At 43.3% G+C, this 19896-nt stretch overlaps 1 protein-coding gene across 3 annotated transcripts in view; it reads right to left on the reverse strand.

Moving 5' to 3' along the window:
- IP6K1 (inositol hexakisphosphate kinase 1) overlaps nucleotides 1-19896 on the reverse strand; it is a 63032-nt gene that overhangs the window by 15545 nt on the left and 27591 nt on the right. For 2 of the 3 annotated variants that reach the window (XM_004034158.5, XM_055382451.2), the window contains one exon: nucleotides 8713-9063. The exons of the other annotated variant lie outside the window; for it this stretch is intronic. In XM_004034158.5, coding sequence (XP_004034206.1) covers nucleotides 8713-8935 — 223 coding nt within the window. In that variant the 5' untranslated portion in view covers nucleotides 8936-9063. The remainder of the gene's footprint in view (nucleotides 1-8712; nucleotides 9064-19896) is intronic. 3 annotated transcript variants of the gene reach the window in all.

Consider the following 19896-nt stretch of genomic DNA (forward strand, 5'->3'; position numbering starts at 1 on the left):
TACAACCTCGAACTCCTGGACTCAAGTGATCCTCCTGCCTCAGCCTCTCAAGTAGCTGCGACCTCACCTGAGATCAGGAGTTCCACACCAGCCTGGCCAACATGTCGAAAGCCCATCTCTACTAAAAATACAACAGTTATCCAGGCATGGTGGTGCGTGCCTGTAATCCCAGCTACTCAGGAGGCTGAGGCAGGAGAATCACTTGAAGCCGGGAGACAGAGGTTGCAGTGAGCCAAGATCGTGCCACTGCACTCCAGCCTGGGCGACAGAGCAACACTCCATCTCAAAAAAATAAAATAAAAATAAAATAAAATTGTGGTGTTTGGGCCAGGTTCAGTGGCTCACACTGTAACTCCAGCACTTTGGGAGGCCAAGGCAGAAGGACTGCTTGAACACAGGAGTTCAAGACCAGCCTGAGCAACACAGCAAGACCCTGTCTCTATAAAATATAAAAATAAAAATAAATTGTGGTGTTCAGTCAATAGATCGATCGATAGAAACATAAAATTTGCCATTTAATTCTTTTTTTTTTTTTTTTTTTTTTTTTTGTAGCGACAAGGCTTGCTATGTTGCCCAGTGTGGTCTGGAACTCCGGGCCTCAAACAATCCTCTTGCCTTCGCTTCCCAAAGTGCTAGGATTACTGGTGTGAGCCACCATGCCCAGCTATTTAATCATTTTTAGATGTACAATTCAGTGGGCATTAAGTACATTGACAATACTGAATAACCACCACCATTATCTATTTCCAAAATGTTTTTCATCACCTGAAACAAAAACGCTGTACCCATTAAGCAGTAACTCCCCATTTTCCCTTCCTCCTAGCCCCAGTAACCAAATCTACTTTCTATCTCTACAGATTTGCCTATTATGCATATTTCATATAAGTGAAATCATACAATGTTTGTTCTTTTGTGTCTGGCTTAGTTCACTTAGCATAGTGTTTGCAAGGTTCATCCGTGTCACAGCATATATCAGAACTTCATTCTTTTTTATGGCTGAATAGTATTCCATTGTAAGTATATATCACATCTGTTATGTATTATCTATATTGATGGACACTTGGGTTGTTTCCACCTTTTAGCTATTATGAATGATGCTGTTGTGAACACTGGCTTACAACAATCCATTTGAATCCCTGTTTTTTCTTTTCTTTTTTTTTTTTTCTTTTGAGACAGAATCTTGCTCTGTCGCCCAGGCTGGAGTGCAGTGGTGCAACCTCAGCTCACTGCAATCTCCGCCTCCCGAGGTGATTCTCCTGCCTCAGCCTCCTGAGGAGCGGGAATTACAGGTGCCTGCCACCACGCTCGGCTAATTTTTGTATTTTTTAGCAGAGACAGGGTTTTGCCATGTTAGCCAGGCTGGTCTTGAACTCCTGACCTCAGGTGATCTGCCTGCCTCCCAAAGTACTAGGATTACAGGCATGAGCCACTGCACCTGGCCACAGTCCCTGTTTTCAATTGTTTTGGATATATATGTAGGAGTGGAATTGCTGGATCATATGGTTTCTGTGTTCACCTTTGGGAGGAACTGCCAAACTCTTTTCCACAGTGGCTACACCACTTTACATTTTCATCAGCAATGTTCCCATTTCTCCACATCCTTGCCAACAGTTATTTCCCTTTTTTCTTTAAACTATTATAGCCATACCAGGTAAAATAAGATACCTGGTATGAAGTGGTATCTTATTTTGGTTTTGATTTGCATTTCTTAATGACTAATCACGTTGATGTGCTACTGGCCATCTGTATGTCCTCCCTGGAAAAATCTCTATTCAAGCCCTTTGTGCAGTTTTGAAACTGGGTGATTTTTATTGCTTTCAAAACATAATCAGAAGAATACTAAATTTGGAAAAATAAATATTCTAAGGCTGCTAAATAAGAACAAAGCCAGAAATAAACACACTGCTTTCTCCAAGTGGCTAGGAAACTTTAACAGTCCCAAACACTTTATAAATGTAGCTTCAGCCACCTATCCATCCACATTCAAAACACTGAAGGCCAAACATTCTGCCATAAATATGCCAAAGCCAGAAATAAAACTATAGGCCCTGTCAGCTCATGGAGTCCTTCTGATGCTAAGGAAAAAATCCCTTAAAAGGTAAATGAGCCCTGCTTCCAGATAGGTGTTCTCTAAATTACAACCATCAGAACTGGGACAAGACAATTTAGAACTTCAAGGTGCCTCCCAGGGAAGGGTTGGCAGTCTCTAGCACTGGTTCAGTATTTCCTCACACCTTCCTCCTCTCAAACTGAGTAACAGGTATCTTTAAAGGCCATAATATGAGAGGATTGCTTGAGGTCAGGAGTTTGAGGCTGCAGTGAGCCATGACTGCACCACTGCACTCCAGCCTGGGCGACACAGCAAGACCCTGTCTCAAAAAAAAAAAAAAAAAAAAAAAGCCACAGTAAATTCTTAGGATCTACTTTATTTTCTTTGCTTAGGCTACATTTTCACTAGGAAAGAATAAATATGCTAGCTCAAAAGTACAATTCAATTAAACTAAAATTAATCCCTTCTTTCTAAGTCAAATGAAGCCCAATTTAGTCAAAGAAAATAGAAGCATAGGCTGGGCGTGGTGGCTCACGCCTGTAATCCCAGCACTTTGGGAGGCTGAGGGGGGCGGATCACGAGGTCAGGAGATTGAGACCATCCTGGCTAACATGGTGAAACCTTGTCTCTACTAAAAATACAAAAAATTAGCCGGGCGTGGTGGTACACGCCTGTAGTCCCAACTACTCGGGAGGCTGAGGCAGGACAATGGCGCGAGCCCGGGAGGCGGAGCTTGCAGTGAGCCAAGATCGCGCCACTGCACTCCAGCCTGGGCAACAGAGTGAGACTCCATCTCAAAAAAGAAAAAGAAAAAAAAATAGAAGCATAGTGGAAGATATTATTAGTCAAATTAATCTATTTCAGGGTCAGGCACGGTGGCTCACATCTGTAATCCCAGCACGTTGGGAGGCCAAGGCAGGCAGATCACTTAAGCTTAGAAGTTTGAGACCCGCCTGGGCAACATGGTGAGACCCTGTCTCTACAAAATACAAAAAAAAAGAGCCGGTGCACACCTGTGGTCCCAGCTACTCCAGAGGCTGAGGTGGGAGAATCACTTGAGCCCAGGAGGTCAAGGCTGTGGTGAGTTGAGATCGTGCCACTGCATTCCAGTCTGGGCAACAGAGTTGAGACCCTGTCTCAAAATAGTATATAAATAAATAAATTGGACTAAAATTTTACATTAAAAAAACATACAGTCCAGCCACGGTGGCTCATACCTGTATCCAGGCACTTTGGGAGGCCAAGGCAAGTGGGTCACTTGAGGTCAGGAGTTCAAGACCAACCTGACCAACATGGTGAAACCCCATCTCTACTAAAAATACAAAAATTAGCCAGGAATGGTGGCAGGCACCTGTAAGTCCCAGCTACTCGGGAGGCTGAGGTCCTTGAACCCAGGAGGTAGAGGTTGCAGTGAGCCAAGTTCGTACCACTGCACTCTAGCCTAGGCAATGAAGCGAGACCCTATCTCAAAACAAAAACAAAAACAAAATACACACACACACACACACACACACACACACACCTTTCAGCTGGGAGCAGTGGCTCACACCTGTGATCCCAGCTACTTGGGAGGCTGAGGTATCATGCCTCATGGAGGAGGATCACTTGAGACCAGGAGTCCAAGACTAGCCCAGGCAACATAGTGAGATCCAATCTCTTAAATCTCAGCACTATGAGAGGCCAAGGTGGGAGGATTCCTTGAGGCTAGGAGTTCAAAACTAGCCTGGGTAACAGAGCAAGACCCTGTCTCTACAAAAAACTTTAAAAATTACCTAGTTGTAGTGGCATGCCTGTAGTCCCAGCTACTCGGGGGGCTGAGGTGGGAGGATCACTTGAGCCATAGTTTTTGGTTTTTTTCTTTTTTTTTTTGAGACAAGAGTTTCACTCTTGTCGCCCAGGCTGGAATGCAATGGCATGGTCTCTGCTCACTGCAACCTCTGCCTCCCGGGTTCAAGTGATTCTTCTGCCTCAGCCTCCCAAGTAACTGGGATTATAGGCACCTGCCAGCACACCCAACTAAGTTTTGTATTTTTAGTAGAGACAGGGTTTCACCATGTTGGCGAGGCTGGTCTCGAACTCCTGACCTCAGGTGATCTGCCTGCCTCGGCCTCCCAAAGTGCTAGGATTACAGGCATGAGCCACCATGCCTGGCCGAGCCATGGTTTCGGGGCTGCAGTGAGGTATGATTGCACCACTGCACAATGCGCCACAATTATTACTGTGTTGTAATGTCTAATGGTGTGTGTAATGCCTAATGGTGTGTGCTGAATGGTATTACTGTGTTGTCTGCCTAATGGTGACTTCTATTCCCATTATTCCTTCTGTATTTATTAATCAAAATAAATCAGAATTCTGGCCGGGCACGGTGGCTCACTCCTGTAATCCCAGCACTTTGGGAGGCCGAGGCAGGTGGATCACAAGGTCAGGAGATTGAGACCATCCTGGCTAACATGGTGAAACCCTGTCTCTACTAAAAATACAAAAAATTAGCCAGGCTTGGTGGCGGGAGCCTGTAGTCCCAGCTACTCGGGAGGCCGAGGCAGAAGAATGGCGTGAACCCGGGGGTCAGAGCTTGCAGTGAGCCGAGATTGCGCCACTGCACTCCAACCTGGACAACAGAGCGAGACTCCGTCTCAAAAAAAAAAAAAAAAAAAAAAAAAAAGAAATTAGAATTCTATAAGGAGGAATTGTCCCTTCATATCCATGTATTTATCAGTATAGACTTGTGGATATTTTGTCGTTTAAATTCTTCTAGATTGGGACCTTCAATTCCTTTAAAGTTAGCTCTTTGTACTTCTGACATGATTTTTGACCACTTCTTTACTATCTGTCACCATAAGATGTTCTAGGCTTGTCTTATAATTTTCCTGCCCAAACTCAGGAACCAACCATTTCACCAAGGAGCTCTGTTTCTTTTTATTGTAAGAATGGTATTTAGAAAACTGAGGATTTGGTTACTAGATGTACTGATTGCTACTGAAGTATCACTGCTTTTAGGCCCTTTCAGCACATGGAGCTAAGAAATACATGTATGATTACTAGCCCACACACATACACACATCTAATTACTGCTATCAGCACAGGTGTTTAAGCTCAATTAAGCTAAGAAAAAGTGTCAATAATATTTCATATCTTGGCAGGTTTAAAAACAAATTTTCATTTATTTAGTATGACCAGCTACAATCATCAACTGTTAGTGCTTGCAGTACTAAATGTGAAGTTCAAGGCTTCTGTACATTTATGCAAATAAGCTTTGCCTCATTCATTTATCAAGTATTTACTGACCATCTACTAGATGCCAGGCCCTGAACTCACAAGTGTAAAAGACAAAAAAAAAAGTCCATACCTTCAAGGAGCTTCCATACTAATGTGAAAAACAAACACATAGACAAAAATACAGATTGTGGTAAGTGCTATGAAGAAACTAAGTAAGGTTCTATCACTGAAAATATGGTTTCCAGAGCAGAATGTAATATAGGATGATCAGGGAAGAAGTGTCTGGGGAGACCTAATAAACTAAAGGTTGGAGGAGCAGGTGTGGATAAGGGTACTGGAAAGAACATTCCAAGCATAAGTAAAATCCCTGAGGTTAATTAAAATAAAAATAAAATTTAAAAAGCTTGAGATGTCCTAAAAACTGGTTCACCTCTTTCTGCCAATTAAGAAACAACCCAGGCCAGGCACGGTGGCTCACACCTATAATCCCAACACTTTGGGAGGCCAAGGCAGGTAGGTCACCTGAGTTGAGTTCGAGACCAGCCTGGCCAATATGGCAAAACCCCATCTCTACTAAAAATACAAAAATTAGCCAGGCATGGTGGCACATGACTGTAATCCCAGCATTTTGGGAGGCCAAGGCAGGCAAATCACCTAAAGTCAGGAGTTCGAAACCAGCTTGCCCAACATGGTGAAACCCCGTCTCTACTAAAAATACAAAATTTAGTTAGGCGTGGTGGCGCATGCCTGTAATCCCAGCTACTTGGGAGGCTGAGGCAGAAGAATCGCTTGAACCCGGAGGTGGAGATTGCAGTGAGTCGAGATCGTGCCACTGCACTCCAGCCTGGGCTACAGAGCAAGACTCTGTCTCAAAAAAAAAAAAAAAAAAAAAAGACAGAAACAACCCAATTCAAAATGGTCAAAGGACTTGAATAGACATTTCTTTAAGAAGGTATACCAACAGCCAATAACAAAAAAATCCTCTGCATCATTCGTTAGACATTAGGAAAAAGCAAGTCAAAGCCACAGATACCACACACATCCACTAGGATGGCTACAAAAAGAAAAGAAAAGGAGTGTTGGTAAGAATGTGGAGAAATAGGGACCCTTGTACATTGCTGGTAAGAAGGCAAAGTGGTGCAGCCACTGTGGGAAACAGTTTGGCAGTTCCTCCGAAAGGTAAACAAAGAACTTCCACATGATCTGACAATTCCACTCCTAGGCATATACCCAAAAGAATTAAAAGCAGTGACTCAAATGGACATTTGTAAGACAATGTTCACAGCAGCATTATTCGCAATAGCCAAAAGGTGGAAACAACCCAGGTGTCCATCAACAGATGAATGAATAAACAAAATGTGGTATACACTTACAATGAAATATTATTCAGCCATAAAAAAGAATGAAGTGGGCCAGGCATGGTGGCTCACGCCTGTAATCCTAGCACTTTGGGAGGCCGAGGCAGGCAGATCACGAGGTCAGGAGATCGAGACCATCCTGGCTACACTAACAAGGTGAAACCCTGTCTCTAATAAAAATACAAAAAAATTAGCCAGACGTGGTGGTGGGTGCCTGTAGTCCCAGCTACTCAGGAGGCTGAGGCAGGAGAATGGCGTGAATCCGGGAGGCAGAGCTTGCAGTGAGCCAAGATCGCACCACTGCATTCCAGCCTGGGTGATAGAGCTAGACTCCGTCTCAAAAAAAAAAAAAAAAAAAAAAAAAAATTAAGTGTTTTGTTTTTTTTTGTTTTTTTTTGAGACAGTCTCACTCTGTTGCCCAGGCTAGAGTGCAGTGGCACAATCTTGGCTCACTGTAACGTCCACCTCCTGGGTTCAAGAGATTCTCCTGCCTCAGCCTTCCAAGTAGCTGGGATTACAGGCATGCATCACCACACCCGGCTAATTTTTGTAGTTTTAGTAGAGACAGGGTTTCACCAAATTGGCCAGGCTGGTCTCGAACCCCGGACCTCAAGTGATCTGCCTGCCTTGGCCTCCCAAAGTGCTAGGACTGGCCAGGCGTGATGGCTCTCGCCTGTAATCCCAACACTTTGGAAGGCCGAGGCAGGCGGATCATGAGGTCAGGAGATCAAGGCCATCCTGGCCAACATGGTGAAACCCTGTCTCTACTAAAAATACAAAAAATAGCTGGGCGTGGTGGCACATGTCTGTAATCCCAGCTACTTGGGAGGCTGAGGCAGGAGAATCGCTTCGCTTGAACCCGGGAGTTGGAGGTTGCAGTAAGCCGAGATCGCGCCACTGCACTCTAGCCTGGCAACAGAGAGAAACTGTCTCAAAAAAAAAAAAAAAAAAAAAGTGCTAGGATTACAGATGTGAGCCACTGCGCCCGGCCAAGAATGGAGTTTTAATACACACTATGACATGAACAAACCTTGTAAACATTAAGCTAAATGAACCAAGCCAGACACAAAAGGTCAAAAATTGTAATGATTTCACTTTTATGAAATATCTACAATAGGCAAATCTGTAGAGACAGAAAGTAAACAAGAGGTTACCAGGGGATCAGATGATGGAAGAATGGGGAGTTATTATTTAATAGGTACCGAGTTTGTTTCAGATGATGAAAAATTCAGGAAATGGACAGTGGCTATACAACATTGTGAATGTGTTAATGCCACTAAATTATACACTTTAAAATGGTGAATGTTATGTTATGTACATTTTACCAAAATTTTTTTTAAAAAGTTAAGGAAACAAAAAGTCAATTCGATAGCACTGGTTTTTCTAAATTGAAACTCTCCTAAGTAAAGGACAGTGTTAACCTGACTGAAATCATACAACTTAAAGTTATAAAGCAGAACGTAAAAAAAAAACTTAGACACAATGAGCAATCATAAAAATTTATAAACACTGACAAAGATCAGATTTTAAAATAAAGTTAGTTAATTCTGGTATAATTAATATTCATGAGGTTCTTTTCTATAAAGTTGACTTATATTTTAAAATAAATTATTTTTCCTTCAAATATCAGGACTTCCAGGCCCCAGAAAGTCCCTGCATTTCTTACCAACAATTCTTTGCCCCAGCACATATAGACACAGGCTACACACAGCCCCACTGCCAGCTATCTAACCGCTTTAACCTGGCAAGTATCCATTCCTCCTCTGGGACGAGAGAAATGTTCCCTCTTCTCTCCTAGACTAGGGTCACAGCAAACAGGAAAATTCACTGACAACAGCATGCTCTTTTCCACCAATGGAACTTAATGCTATGACTTTTTCTCAGCTTTACCTATTAATAAATTCAATTTTCAAGATCTAAAGACCTTGCTGATGCTTTCAGCCTCTAATTTTACCTAACAAAGTGACTTCGTGCTTTGAGAAAAAAGACCTACAATGATATATCATGGCAAACAAACCAAGAAAAAACTGTGGCAAGGGGTCTATAAGCCCAAGGCTGCTGCTTTCATTAAACTGGCCAGTGACTGACCTTTGTATTCAGGGGTGAACTCCTTCATTTCGGGAGGGAGGGACTCGTAGAAGCGCTGTTCCCGGGAGATGAGGGGCTTGCACACAGTGTGATCGTCGTAACGCATCATGCTGCTGTGTCCGCCTACTTGGTGGATGAAGGGCTCCAGGAGGACTCCCCGGTCTCCAGCCCGACTTGCATTCTTGCCATACTGCCCCACTTCCATGGTTTGACAAACACACATTGCGTTGGGGGCCAGTTGCACACTGAGGGCAGAGGATGCAGCACATGGGCCACAAAAGGAGAGCTACAAAGAAGGTCCTGGCCAGGTGAAAGCCAATGGTCAGATTCTATTCAGCTTATTATTCTGTCCTACAGAAAAGAAGAGAGGAAGAAGGAATCAAAACACTGGGTGAGTCACAATTTCCCTGGAGCTCCATGAGTGAGAGCAGGGACTCTGTTTTGTTCCCTACTATGTGTATCCCTAGCACGTACAATACTACGTGGCACATGAAAGGCAGTTGGTTAAATTTTTGCTGAATGATGCAACCTTGGCCTCTTCCATCTATCTTGTGCACAGAAGCCCACATTCTCTGCCTTTCCTAGTTCCCACCTCCCTTCTGAGTTATCTAAAGGATTTTATTTTAGAGCTACAGCACATTACAACCATCAGGAAAGCACCTATCCCGGTTTATTTCACACCCAAAGATGAGATCAGAAAAAAACAGAAGGCAATGGGAATTTGTTCTGTTCAGACTCCTTAGGATATCCAGTACTGGTAAGGGTCTCTCCTTCACTCAGAGGAAGGGTTTCTGTCTGAGGAATTAGGTCACATGAGATTCCGAAATTCTCCACTGAAGGTGCCAAGGACCAGGCAGGCCATTCATTGCTGAGCTGTAGGAGAGTGGTCCCCAAATTTTTTGGCAGCAGGAACCAGTTTCATGGAAGACAACTTTTCCACAGAACGGGTGTGGGGGCGATGCTTTCAGCATGATTGAGGCTGTACATTTATTGTACATTGTATTTCTATTATTACATTGTAATATACAATAAAATAATTATACAACTCACCATAATGTAGATTCCTTGGGAGCTCTAAGATTGTTTTCCTGCAACTAGACGGTCCCATCTTGGGGTGATGGAAGAGAGTGACAGATCATCAGGCATTAGTTTCTCATAAGGAGCACTCAACCTAGATCCCTCACATGTGCAATTCACAATAGGGTTCATGCTCCTATGAGAATCTAATGCCACCGCTGATCTGACAGGAGGCAGAGCTCCGGCGGTAATGCAAGCAAGGGGAGCAGCTGTAAATACAGATGAAGCTTTGCTTGCTTGCTCGCCTACCACTCACCTCCTGCTGTGAGGCCCAGTTCCTAACAGGTCATGGACCGGTACCCAGGGACCCCTGCTATAGGATCATTAAGGTTTTGCTTTTCCCAAAGGAATTCAGGCGTCAGATTTCTTCTACTTTAAATCTATGGTTGTCAATTTATGACCATTCCCTTTCTGTCTGACTCTATACCAACCAGTGGGACAAGGAAAAGCTCCTTGTACTCAAACTCCCTCTTTATAATGTCAATTTTCTCTCAAAATATTTAAAGTAGTTGGCAAATTTCTTAACACTGAGTGTATTTTTAAATTAGGAATGTAGTCAGCAAGACTACATCAGAAAGATTAAGACCAAAAAAAGAAAAAGTATTAGTAGAGCAGGAATATGGTCCCATATGTAAGAGACAAACCATCAGGTTTTTTGTTGTTGTTGTTTTTCCTGGACCTTGTAATTATGGACAAAATGGGGTACAAAATACCACTGCTGAGCTGTGATGGCACTACTGCACTCCAGCCTGGGTGACAGAGCAAGACCCTGTCTCAAAAAAGACAAAAAGAAAGAAAAAACTACTGCAAAACTGCAAAATCTTAACCCAAAGCTGCCCAGGCAGCTAGCTATGTTTTATTTCACTGCTATCACCAAAATCAATTATTCTGTACTCCCAGTCCCCAGATTGCACTATTTTAATGCACACACACTTCTTTTTTTTTTTTGCCTAGTTATCCTGAATGAAGTCTAGGAATACTACCTGGGACAAGGCAATACTGCCTTCAGGTCAAGGCAACTCTGCCCCAGGTAGTATTCCTAGACTCCATTCTCTCCAAACCTGAGTATAGTGCACACATCTATGACTCCTAAGGTACCCTATGCCAGCTCTACCATATCAATATACCACTGTGCTGTCATCTATTAACTCACTGTCATCACCACCAAACCATTGTCTCTTATTTCCACAGCAAAAGTCCAAGGCAGTTTCCACCATGTAGTAAATACTTAAAAGTAGAGTAGCTGGATTGTGGAGGGCAGGTCAGGGTCTCTGGAGGTGGTCATTGCAGCTGTGCATCCTGTTCAGTACTGTAGATTGGCTTCTGCCCTGGCCCCGGTCAGGCTGAAGGAGGCCTATCTCTGGCTGTGCTTCTCCCTGGGAATGCTTCTGACTACGGACACAAGGAGAGTGCTAAATTTTCTAGCCTGAGTCACTGGGTGGCTGGGAAAAGAGAGGGGTCACAGTGCCAGGTGCCCCAGAAGAATGGTGCAGGAGGAGAGTCAAGGAAATAGGCCGGATGCAGTGGTTCATGCCTATAATCCCAGCACTTTGGGAGGCCAAGGCGGACGGATCACCTGAGGTCAGGAGTTCAAGACCAGCCTGGCCAACATGGCGAAACTCCGTCTCTTCTAAAAATACAAAAAAAAAAGGTAGCTGGGCATGGTGGCACATGCCTGTAATCTCAGCTACTTGGGAAGCTGAGGCACAAGAATCACTTGAACCCAGAAGGCGGAGGTTTCAGTGAGCCGAGATTGCGCCACTGCACTCCAGCCTGGGCGACAGAGTGGGATTCCTCAAAAAAGAAAAAAAAAAAATTGAAATAGCCCTTCCCCTGACTCTGAGAGATCTGTGGCAACTTCTGCAGCTTCCACAGGACTGAGGGCAGAGTCCACTCTTCAGTCTATCCAGACATTTGGAATTTGTTTCCATATGATGTCAACATGAAGTCATGGCATTGTTTTTGTGTTTGAAATAGTCTCCTAAGAGTAAATATACCACATATCTGTAACTCTGTTTTGATGGTACTTTCTTAATAACCCTGAAATCTGAAATAGTGGAAGTACCCGAGAACCCTCTCAAGCTCTGTGAAGCCTTGCTTTACAAGGTGTGGATGGAGCCTCATAAGTCACTTAACTTCTCCAAGTCTCCTCACACGCCTAACCCTGCAGGATTTGCAGATGCGGGTAAAGGGCTTGGGCTTGCCTCGCCTAGTGCCCAGCCCTGGAAATAGCAACGGCTCTGACTCCTTTTTTTTTTTTTTTTTTTTTTTTGTTGAGATGGAGTCTCACTCTTGTCGCTAGGCTGGAGTGCAGTGGCGCGATCTCGGCTCACTGCAACCTCTGCCTCCAGGGTTCAAGCGATTCTCCTGCCTCAGCCTCAGCCTCCTGAGTAACTGGGATTACAGGTGCACGCCACCACACCCAGCTAATTTTTGTATTTTTAGTGGAGACGGGGTTTCACCATGTTGGCCAGGATGGTCTCAATCTCTTGACCTCATGATCCACCCACCTCAGCCTCCCACAGTGCTGGGATTACAGGCATGAGCCACCATGCCCAACCCTGACTTTTTTTTTTATCAACCAGTGGTTACTCCTGAAGTCTGGTGTCCACAGAGGCTACTGTGAAAACTACTGTCTGAGAAGGCCGTAGATGATGATGATGTTGGTTGCCTGCATAATGTCTTTCTCTGCTACTTCATTGCTAATAGAGCCCCAATCTTATTCAGGTAGCCAACTGCAAAGTGTCTGCTCCCCAAGAGGTTATGGGGTTCCACTGCTCTGCTATGAGTTTATGCACCTCTCAGCTACAACAGAGACTCTGTCCTTTGTTTGCTTTGTAATACTTTAGTTACACATTTTAAGATAATTATTGCGTAAAATGCAAAGAACGCTATGTATGAAAAGAACTTGCTGAGATTCTGATTTTTTTCTCACTGGTGAATTGCAACAAATGGAAAGAAATTTTTACTGCAAAAATATTAGTTACAATAGTTAGGCTGACTTTCTGGTTATAATAACAAACTCCTTGAACATACCATTGAATTCCAAAAGGAATTATGTCTCCATTCAAATAAAAAGAAGTTTCTCATGTTAATGAAATGTAATTTTTTGTTGTTGTTTTCCTTTTTAGAGTTGGGGTCTGTCATCCAGGCTGGAATACAATGATATGGTCATGGCTCACTGCAGCCTCTAACTCTTGGGATCAAGGGATCCTTTCACCTTGGCCTCCAAAATAGCTGGGACTACAAGTATATTCACCATGCCTGGCTAACTTAAAAAAAATTTTTTTTTTTAAAGACAGGGTTGGCCGGGCGCAGTGCCTCACGCCTGTAATCCCAGCACTTTGGGAAGCCAAAGCGGGTGGATCACAAGGTCAGGAGATTGAGACCATCCTGGCTAACACAGTGAAACCCCGTCTCTACTAAAAATACAAAAAAATTAGACGGGTGTGGTGGTGGGCGCCTGTAGTCCCAGCTACTCGGGAGGCTGAGGCAGGAGAATGGCATGGAACCTGGGAGGCAGAGCCTGCAGTGAGCCAAGATCGCGCCACTGCACTACAGCCTGGGCAACAGAGCAAGACTCCATCTCAAAAAAAAAAAACCCAAGGAACCATTTCACTTTTGCGTGTGTGTGTGTGTGTGTGTGTGTGTGTGTGTGTGTGTGTGTGTGTGAGTTTCGCTCTTGTTGCTCAGGCTGGAGTGGCAATGGTGCAATCTCGGCTCACCTCAATCTTCACTTCCCAGGTTCAAGCGATTCTCCTACCGTAGAGACGGGGTTTCTCATGTTGGCCAGACTGGTCTTTAACTCCCGACCTCAGGTGATCTGCCCGCCTAGACCTCCCAAAGTGCTGGGGATTACAGGCGTGAGCCACTGTGCCTGGCCTTTTTTTTTTTTTTTTTGAGACAGAGTCTCACTCCGTCACCCAGGCTGGAGTGCAGTGGTGCGATCTTGGCTTACTGCAACCTCCACCTCCTGGGTTCAAGCAATTCCCATGCCTCAGCCTCCCAAGTAGGTGGGGACTACAAGCGCACCCCACCATGCCCAGCTAATTTTATTTTTGTATTTTTAGTAGAGACGGGGTTTTGTCATGTTGGCCAGGCTGGTCTGAAACTTCTGACCTCAAGATGACCTGCCTGCCTCAGCCTCCCAAAGTGCTGGGATTACAGGCATGAGCCACCATGCCTGGCCGCCATTTCACTTTTTGCCATGAGACTGTCAAAAAATAAAAAGTCCACAAGCTCTGCATTCCTTCCCACCCCCATTTTCTTTCTGCCTTCACTTCCTACCCTTCTCTCCCCACTGCTTATTATCCCACTCCAGCCATACCGGCCTTCATGATGTTCCTCAAACACATCAGGCATATATATATTCCCTAGGTTCTTTGCACTAGTCATTCCCTCTGCCTAAACATTCTTCCCCCAGATAACCACATGGCCAACTCCCTCACCTCCTTCAAAAGTCTTTGATCAAAATGTCTCTTTCTCAATGAAAGGTCTATCCTACCCTCCCTAGCTTAAAATACAACACCACCTGCACCCTCCACCCCCTTTAATTGGCTCTTCTTTTTCTTTTCTTCATTAAGGCATTTATCCCCTTCTGGCATATTACATACTTTACTTACTGATGATGTCTACTGTTTATTATTTATGATGATGATGTCAGTTATATGAGTATCCTAAGTGCCCTGAGTAGTACCTGGCATATAGTAACTACACAATAAATCTGGCTGAATAAATATATGTATGTTTATGATATACATAACAGATGTATATAGTAGGGTAAATATATAACATATGAAAAAGTGTTTATGAAGGGACAAGTTCTTTTTGTTTTAAAATATTAGGGTTGTAAACCAAAAAAGTTTACATTTCTAATCTAGACCTAGCAAAAACCAGAACAAACGGGTCATGTGGCTTTATGAAAAACAAAATATGTTGGCCACATGACAGAATTCCAAGTCAGCAAATAAAAAGAACATAAAATTGTGTTTTAACTCTTTTAAGATTTGATATATGAAGGAAAAATAGGTTTAAATGTACCCAAATGAGAATAGCCACAATAACAAGGACAAAATCAAAGCAAAATACAGAAGGAAAAAGACAGCCTATGAGGAGGAGAATTAGACTGTTTTTATCAATGATACAAAAGAGATTAAAAAGGGGGAAAAAATCAGGCAAACACATAAATAATCTCAACTATAAAAGATTAATCAGGCCAGCTGTGGTAGTCATGCCTGTAATCCTAACACTTTGGGTGGCCAAGGCTGGAGGATCACTTGAGCCCAGGAGTTTGAGACCAGCATAGGCAACATGGCAAAACTTCACTTTTACCAAAAAAAAAATACAAAAATTAGCCAGGCGTGGTGGTGTGCACCTATAGTCCCAGCTACTCAGGAGACTGAGGTGGGAGGATGGCTTGAGCCCAGGAGGTGGAGGTTGCAATCAGCTGAAATCATGCCACAGCACTCCAGCCTGGGTGACAGATTCAGATCCTGTCTCAGGGGAAAAAAAAAAAGATGAATCAGGCCACGTATGGTGGCTCACACCTGTAATCCTAACACTTTGGAAGGCCAAGGTGGAAGGACCGCTTGAGGCCAGGAGTTCAAGACCAGTCTGGGCAACATAGCAAGATGCTGTCTCAATGACAATAATAATGATAGTAAGGAGAAGAACCAGACTAAAGAACTTGTTGAACCAAATTTAGGAGAAATCATATGAGTTTTTTGTGTGTGTGTGTATTTTAATGCAACAACACAGCAAGCCTAGAAAGTGACAATGAATAAAAAACCTTGGCAGGGAAAAAGAGACTGCAATCAGATATAGTGGCAAACAAGGTCAGGACTACTTTAAGAGCTAGGAAGTGCACTGTCTACAGCAATTGCAAGACAATACCTGGTCACCAGATTCTTTAGTTGGGCAGGCACAGACACACACTAAAAATGCAGATCAGCAGGTATATACTCTAAGAAGTTCAGTTAGAATTCCAAATTATTTGGCCAACATATTTTTACAACCTCAGATTAACCACTTGGGTTTGATATGCAATCTTTTTTTTTTTTTTTTTGAGACAGCGTCTCACACTGTTGTCCAGACTAGATTGCAGTGGCACGACACAGTTCACTACATCACTACATCCTCGACCTCCTGGGCTCAAGTGATCCTCCCATATCATCAGCCTTCCAAGTAGTTGAAAACACAGGTGTGTGCCACCAAGCCTGGCTTTTTTTTTTTTTTTTTTTGTAGAGACAGGGTTTCACCATGTTGCCCAGGCTGGTCTCGAACTCCCGAGCTCAAGAGATCCACTTGTCTCGGCCTCCCAAAGTGCTGGGATTACAAGCATGAGCCACCATGCCCAGCCACATTTGCAATGTTTTTATAGAATAAAGTGAAGCATCTTTAGTGCCTTCACATTTCACAGGTATATTTGCAGATTTCCTCAACATTTCATTAAAAATTAGTTTATAAATCCAGTATTTCTATTACCTCTTCTAAAATTAAATATATCCACTTAAGCACTATAGGTACCATGACAAAGTATCATACCCTTTTTAAAATTCATAAAATTTGTGTAATTAAAGTTAAACTTGGTAAGTGAGGAATGCTAAGTAAAATTCTGGCAACAGTATTTTTGGTTTTGGCAAATGTGTCTTTAATTTGTTTTTTACTGTATGATACAATCCAAAGGAAAAATAATAAAACTAATTGAACTGAAAAGAGCTGAAGAGAAAATAAACTGATAAGTCACTCTAACAGAAAAGAAGAACACATAAAACTTGCACTATACAGCTCTGGATTTTATGAAAACTAATTTCTAATTAATTTCAGAAATAAAAAAGCACTGACATGGACTTTGACAGGAAAAGATACCAAAACACCTACAAAAATCACGGACAAAAACACTATAGCAGAAAACTAACATGAAAACACGTTTGTTCTCTAAATCTTACAACCAAGGGAATCCAATGATTTCTTACATTCAAGCCCATTCTTCCCTTTGTATATGAGACTGTAGACACTGATATAGATTAGGCATAGTTATGAGGGTGAGAGAGAACAATCCTCCTGTACTTTGAGGAGAAGGGAAACATAGGGAGTGTTCTTCATGTAAGTGGGGCTGTCAACCCTACTTGGAACCTGCCCTTCCAAGCTACTAGGGACTGGCACATCCCTCAGAAACCAGAAATGTGTATAGATGTCTAGAGTAATCTGGGAGAAGAAAGAGAGGGAATCTATGTTGCCATTTGTCTCTAAAGAAGAGATGAAAGATTGTTTAGATTCCTGGGTCCTATCACAGGAGCTAGGAAACCATGGCATCCTGAGGCCACCTGGCTAAGAACAAACAGGGAACAAGGAAAAAAGGAAACTTAGCAGGGGACCTGAGATGTGCCAGCCCATCAACGAACAGCAAGAACAGAATTAATTTAGGTCAAGGAGAGAATCTAGAGTCCACTGAACCTCTTTCCTGTTTTTACTGGATTCCTAAAGATTAGAACATATGTGCTTCCCTAAATACATTTTTTAGTAAAGACCCTTTTGAAATCAGCTGTGTCAAATGTACTAAGAAGTGGGGGAAAGGAGATATGTGAAGAATTTTCAGAACTGACGTTCAAGGTGATACAGGGGAAATCAAAATGAAATGCACAAAAAGGAGAAGGGCCGGGCGCAGTGGCTCACGCCTGTAATCCTAGCACTTTGGGAGGCCAAGGCGGGTGGATCACCTGAGGTCAGGAGTTCGAGACCAGTCTCACCAACATGGAGAAACCCTGTCTCTACTAACACAAAAAATTAGCCAGGCATGGTGGTGGGTGCCTATAATCCCGCTACTTGGGAGGCTGAGGCAGGAGAATCACTTGAACCCAGAAGGCAGAGGTTTAGGTGAGCCGAGATCACGCCACTGCACTCCAGCGCCTGGGCAACAAGGGCAAAACTCCATCTCAAAAAAAAAAAAAAAAAGAAAAAAGAAAGGAGAAACAAAGGTGCTGAAACATTCTCTGCTCATGATTATGCTTTAATAAGAATCCACTGGATTACCTGTGCTGTGACAAAATAGTACATGCGAGCCATCCCTGAATCAGCTAAGTCTCACCTAGCACATTTACAACTGAATGAAAATATGGTCAAATCTAGAAAGCACACATGTGGAAGGATGGGAGAAATGGTTCTAAAAGGAACACAAAACCACAGAGCACTTAAAATTAAACTGTCTAAACTGCTCACATGTGAAATCACGAGCTTCCTGGACTTATTTCCTATCACCAATCCCACTGAAGACCAAAGCTGAAGAGAGAAGCTTCCATACAACTGAAAGATAGATGCAAAAGCCTGGTCTCACAGATTAGGTTTCTGGCATGAATGGTAAACTCTGACTCCTTTTCTTCACCACTATCCTACTGTAGCTTAACTGAAAACGTTAAGCACAGTGGGGACAAGTTGACAGGACTAAGGCAGAGGTAAACAAGCTCTAAGGTTACTGGGAGAATGGTGTACACACCTCCCTACTGGGGAATTACTCCTCACCATGTTATCTTTTGAAAAACCTCTACTATCTCTGCTAGGCAGGGTGGCTCACACCTGTAATCTTAGCACTTTGGGAGGCTGAGATGTGTGGATCGCCTGAGCTCAGGAGTTTGAGACCAGCCTGGGCAACATGGCAAAATACTGTCTCTACAAAAAAAAAATTAGCCAGGCTTGGTGGCTCATGCCTATAGTCCCAGCTACTTGAAGGGCTGAGACAGGAGGATTGCTTGAGCCTGGAAGGCGGAGGTTGCAGTGAGCCAAGATTGCGCCACTACACTCCAGCCTGGGTAACAAAGTGAGTCCCTGTCTCAAAAATAAAAATAAAAAATAAAAAAAACTGCTCTCTCTCCATTTCAGAATACAAATAAAAGCTCTTGTCACTCACGCTAATTTCAATTATCTATAACACTGGTTTTATACATGGAGTTCATCTTAGGTACAAATCTACTACCTTATATTAGCAATATTCACATGTGTCCTATTATTAAAAAAGGGAAAACATGGCAATAAAATTTCCTACATCTAGGAAAGGTGAAGCCAAAGCTCTGGTCACAGCATTGACCTTTTTAGATTATCTGGGGGCTTTATTTAGGACCCCCTATCAAAAATGGTTACTAGTGGCCAGGCGCAGTGGCTTACGCCTGCAATCCCAGCACTTTGGGAGGCCGAGGCAGGTGGATCACGAGGTCAGGAGATAAAGACCATCCTGGCTAATACAGTGAAACCCCGTCTCTACTAAAAGTACAAAAAAATTAGCCAGGCATGGTGGCGGGCGCCTGTAGTCAGTCCCAGCTACTCGACAGGCTGAAGCAGGAGAATCGCTTGAGCCTGGGAGGCGGAGGTTGCAGTGAGCTGAGATCGCACCACTACACTCCAGCCTGGGGTGACAGAACAAGACTCCATCTCAAAAAAAAAAAAAAAAAAGGTTACTAGCTTTAAACAAGAAAACTCTCCAGAGTAAGGAATTATACAACTATGAAATAGCTGCTGGCCATCCACTTCTCCATCAGCCAGGAAGAACACTGGTAATGAGGCTGACATACCTATCAAGGACAGTAACTACCACAGCGCGTCTGCAGTTTCATATTGTTGGAGCATTCATTGTATCCCTGGGAGCCGTAGTTCTCTGTAAATTTGCTGTGGCTGAACCAAGAAAGAAGGCATACCCAGATTTCTACAGAAATTATGACTTCATGAAAGAATTTTAGATGAGAAAAGCTGGTATCTTTCAGAGTGCAAAGTAATTTTGGAATATAAGGAGTTTCTTTGGCCAGGCGTAATGGCTCATGCCTGTAATCCCAACACTTTGGGAGGTGAGGCGGGCAGATCACCTGAGGTCAGGAGCTCGAGATCAGTCTGACCAACATGGTGAAACCTCATCTCTACTAAAAATACAAATATAGCAGGTGTGGTGGCGCATGCCTGTAATCCCAGCTACTCCGGGAGGCTGAGACAGGAGAATCGCTTGAACCCAGGAGGCGGAGGTTACAGTGAGCCAAGATCCAGCCTGGATAACAGAGCGAGACTCTGTCTCAAAAAAAAAAAAAAAAAAAAAAACAGTTTCTTTGGGTTGAATTTCCTATTAGTTTT

The sequence above is a fragment of the Gorilla gorilla genome, chromosome 2 (assembly GCF_029281585.2).
Source record: "Gorilla gorilla gorilla isolate KB3781 chromosome 2, NHGRI_mGorGor1-v2.1_pri, whole genome shotgun sequence".
Taxonomy (NCBI): domain Eukaryota; kingdom Metazoa; phylum Chordata; class Mammalia; order Primates; family Hominidae; genus Gorilla; species Gorilla gorilla.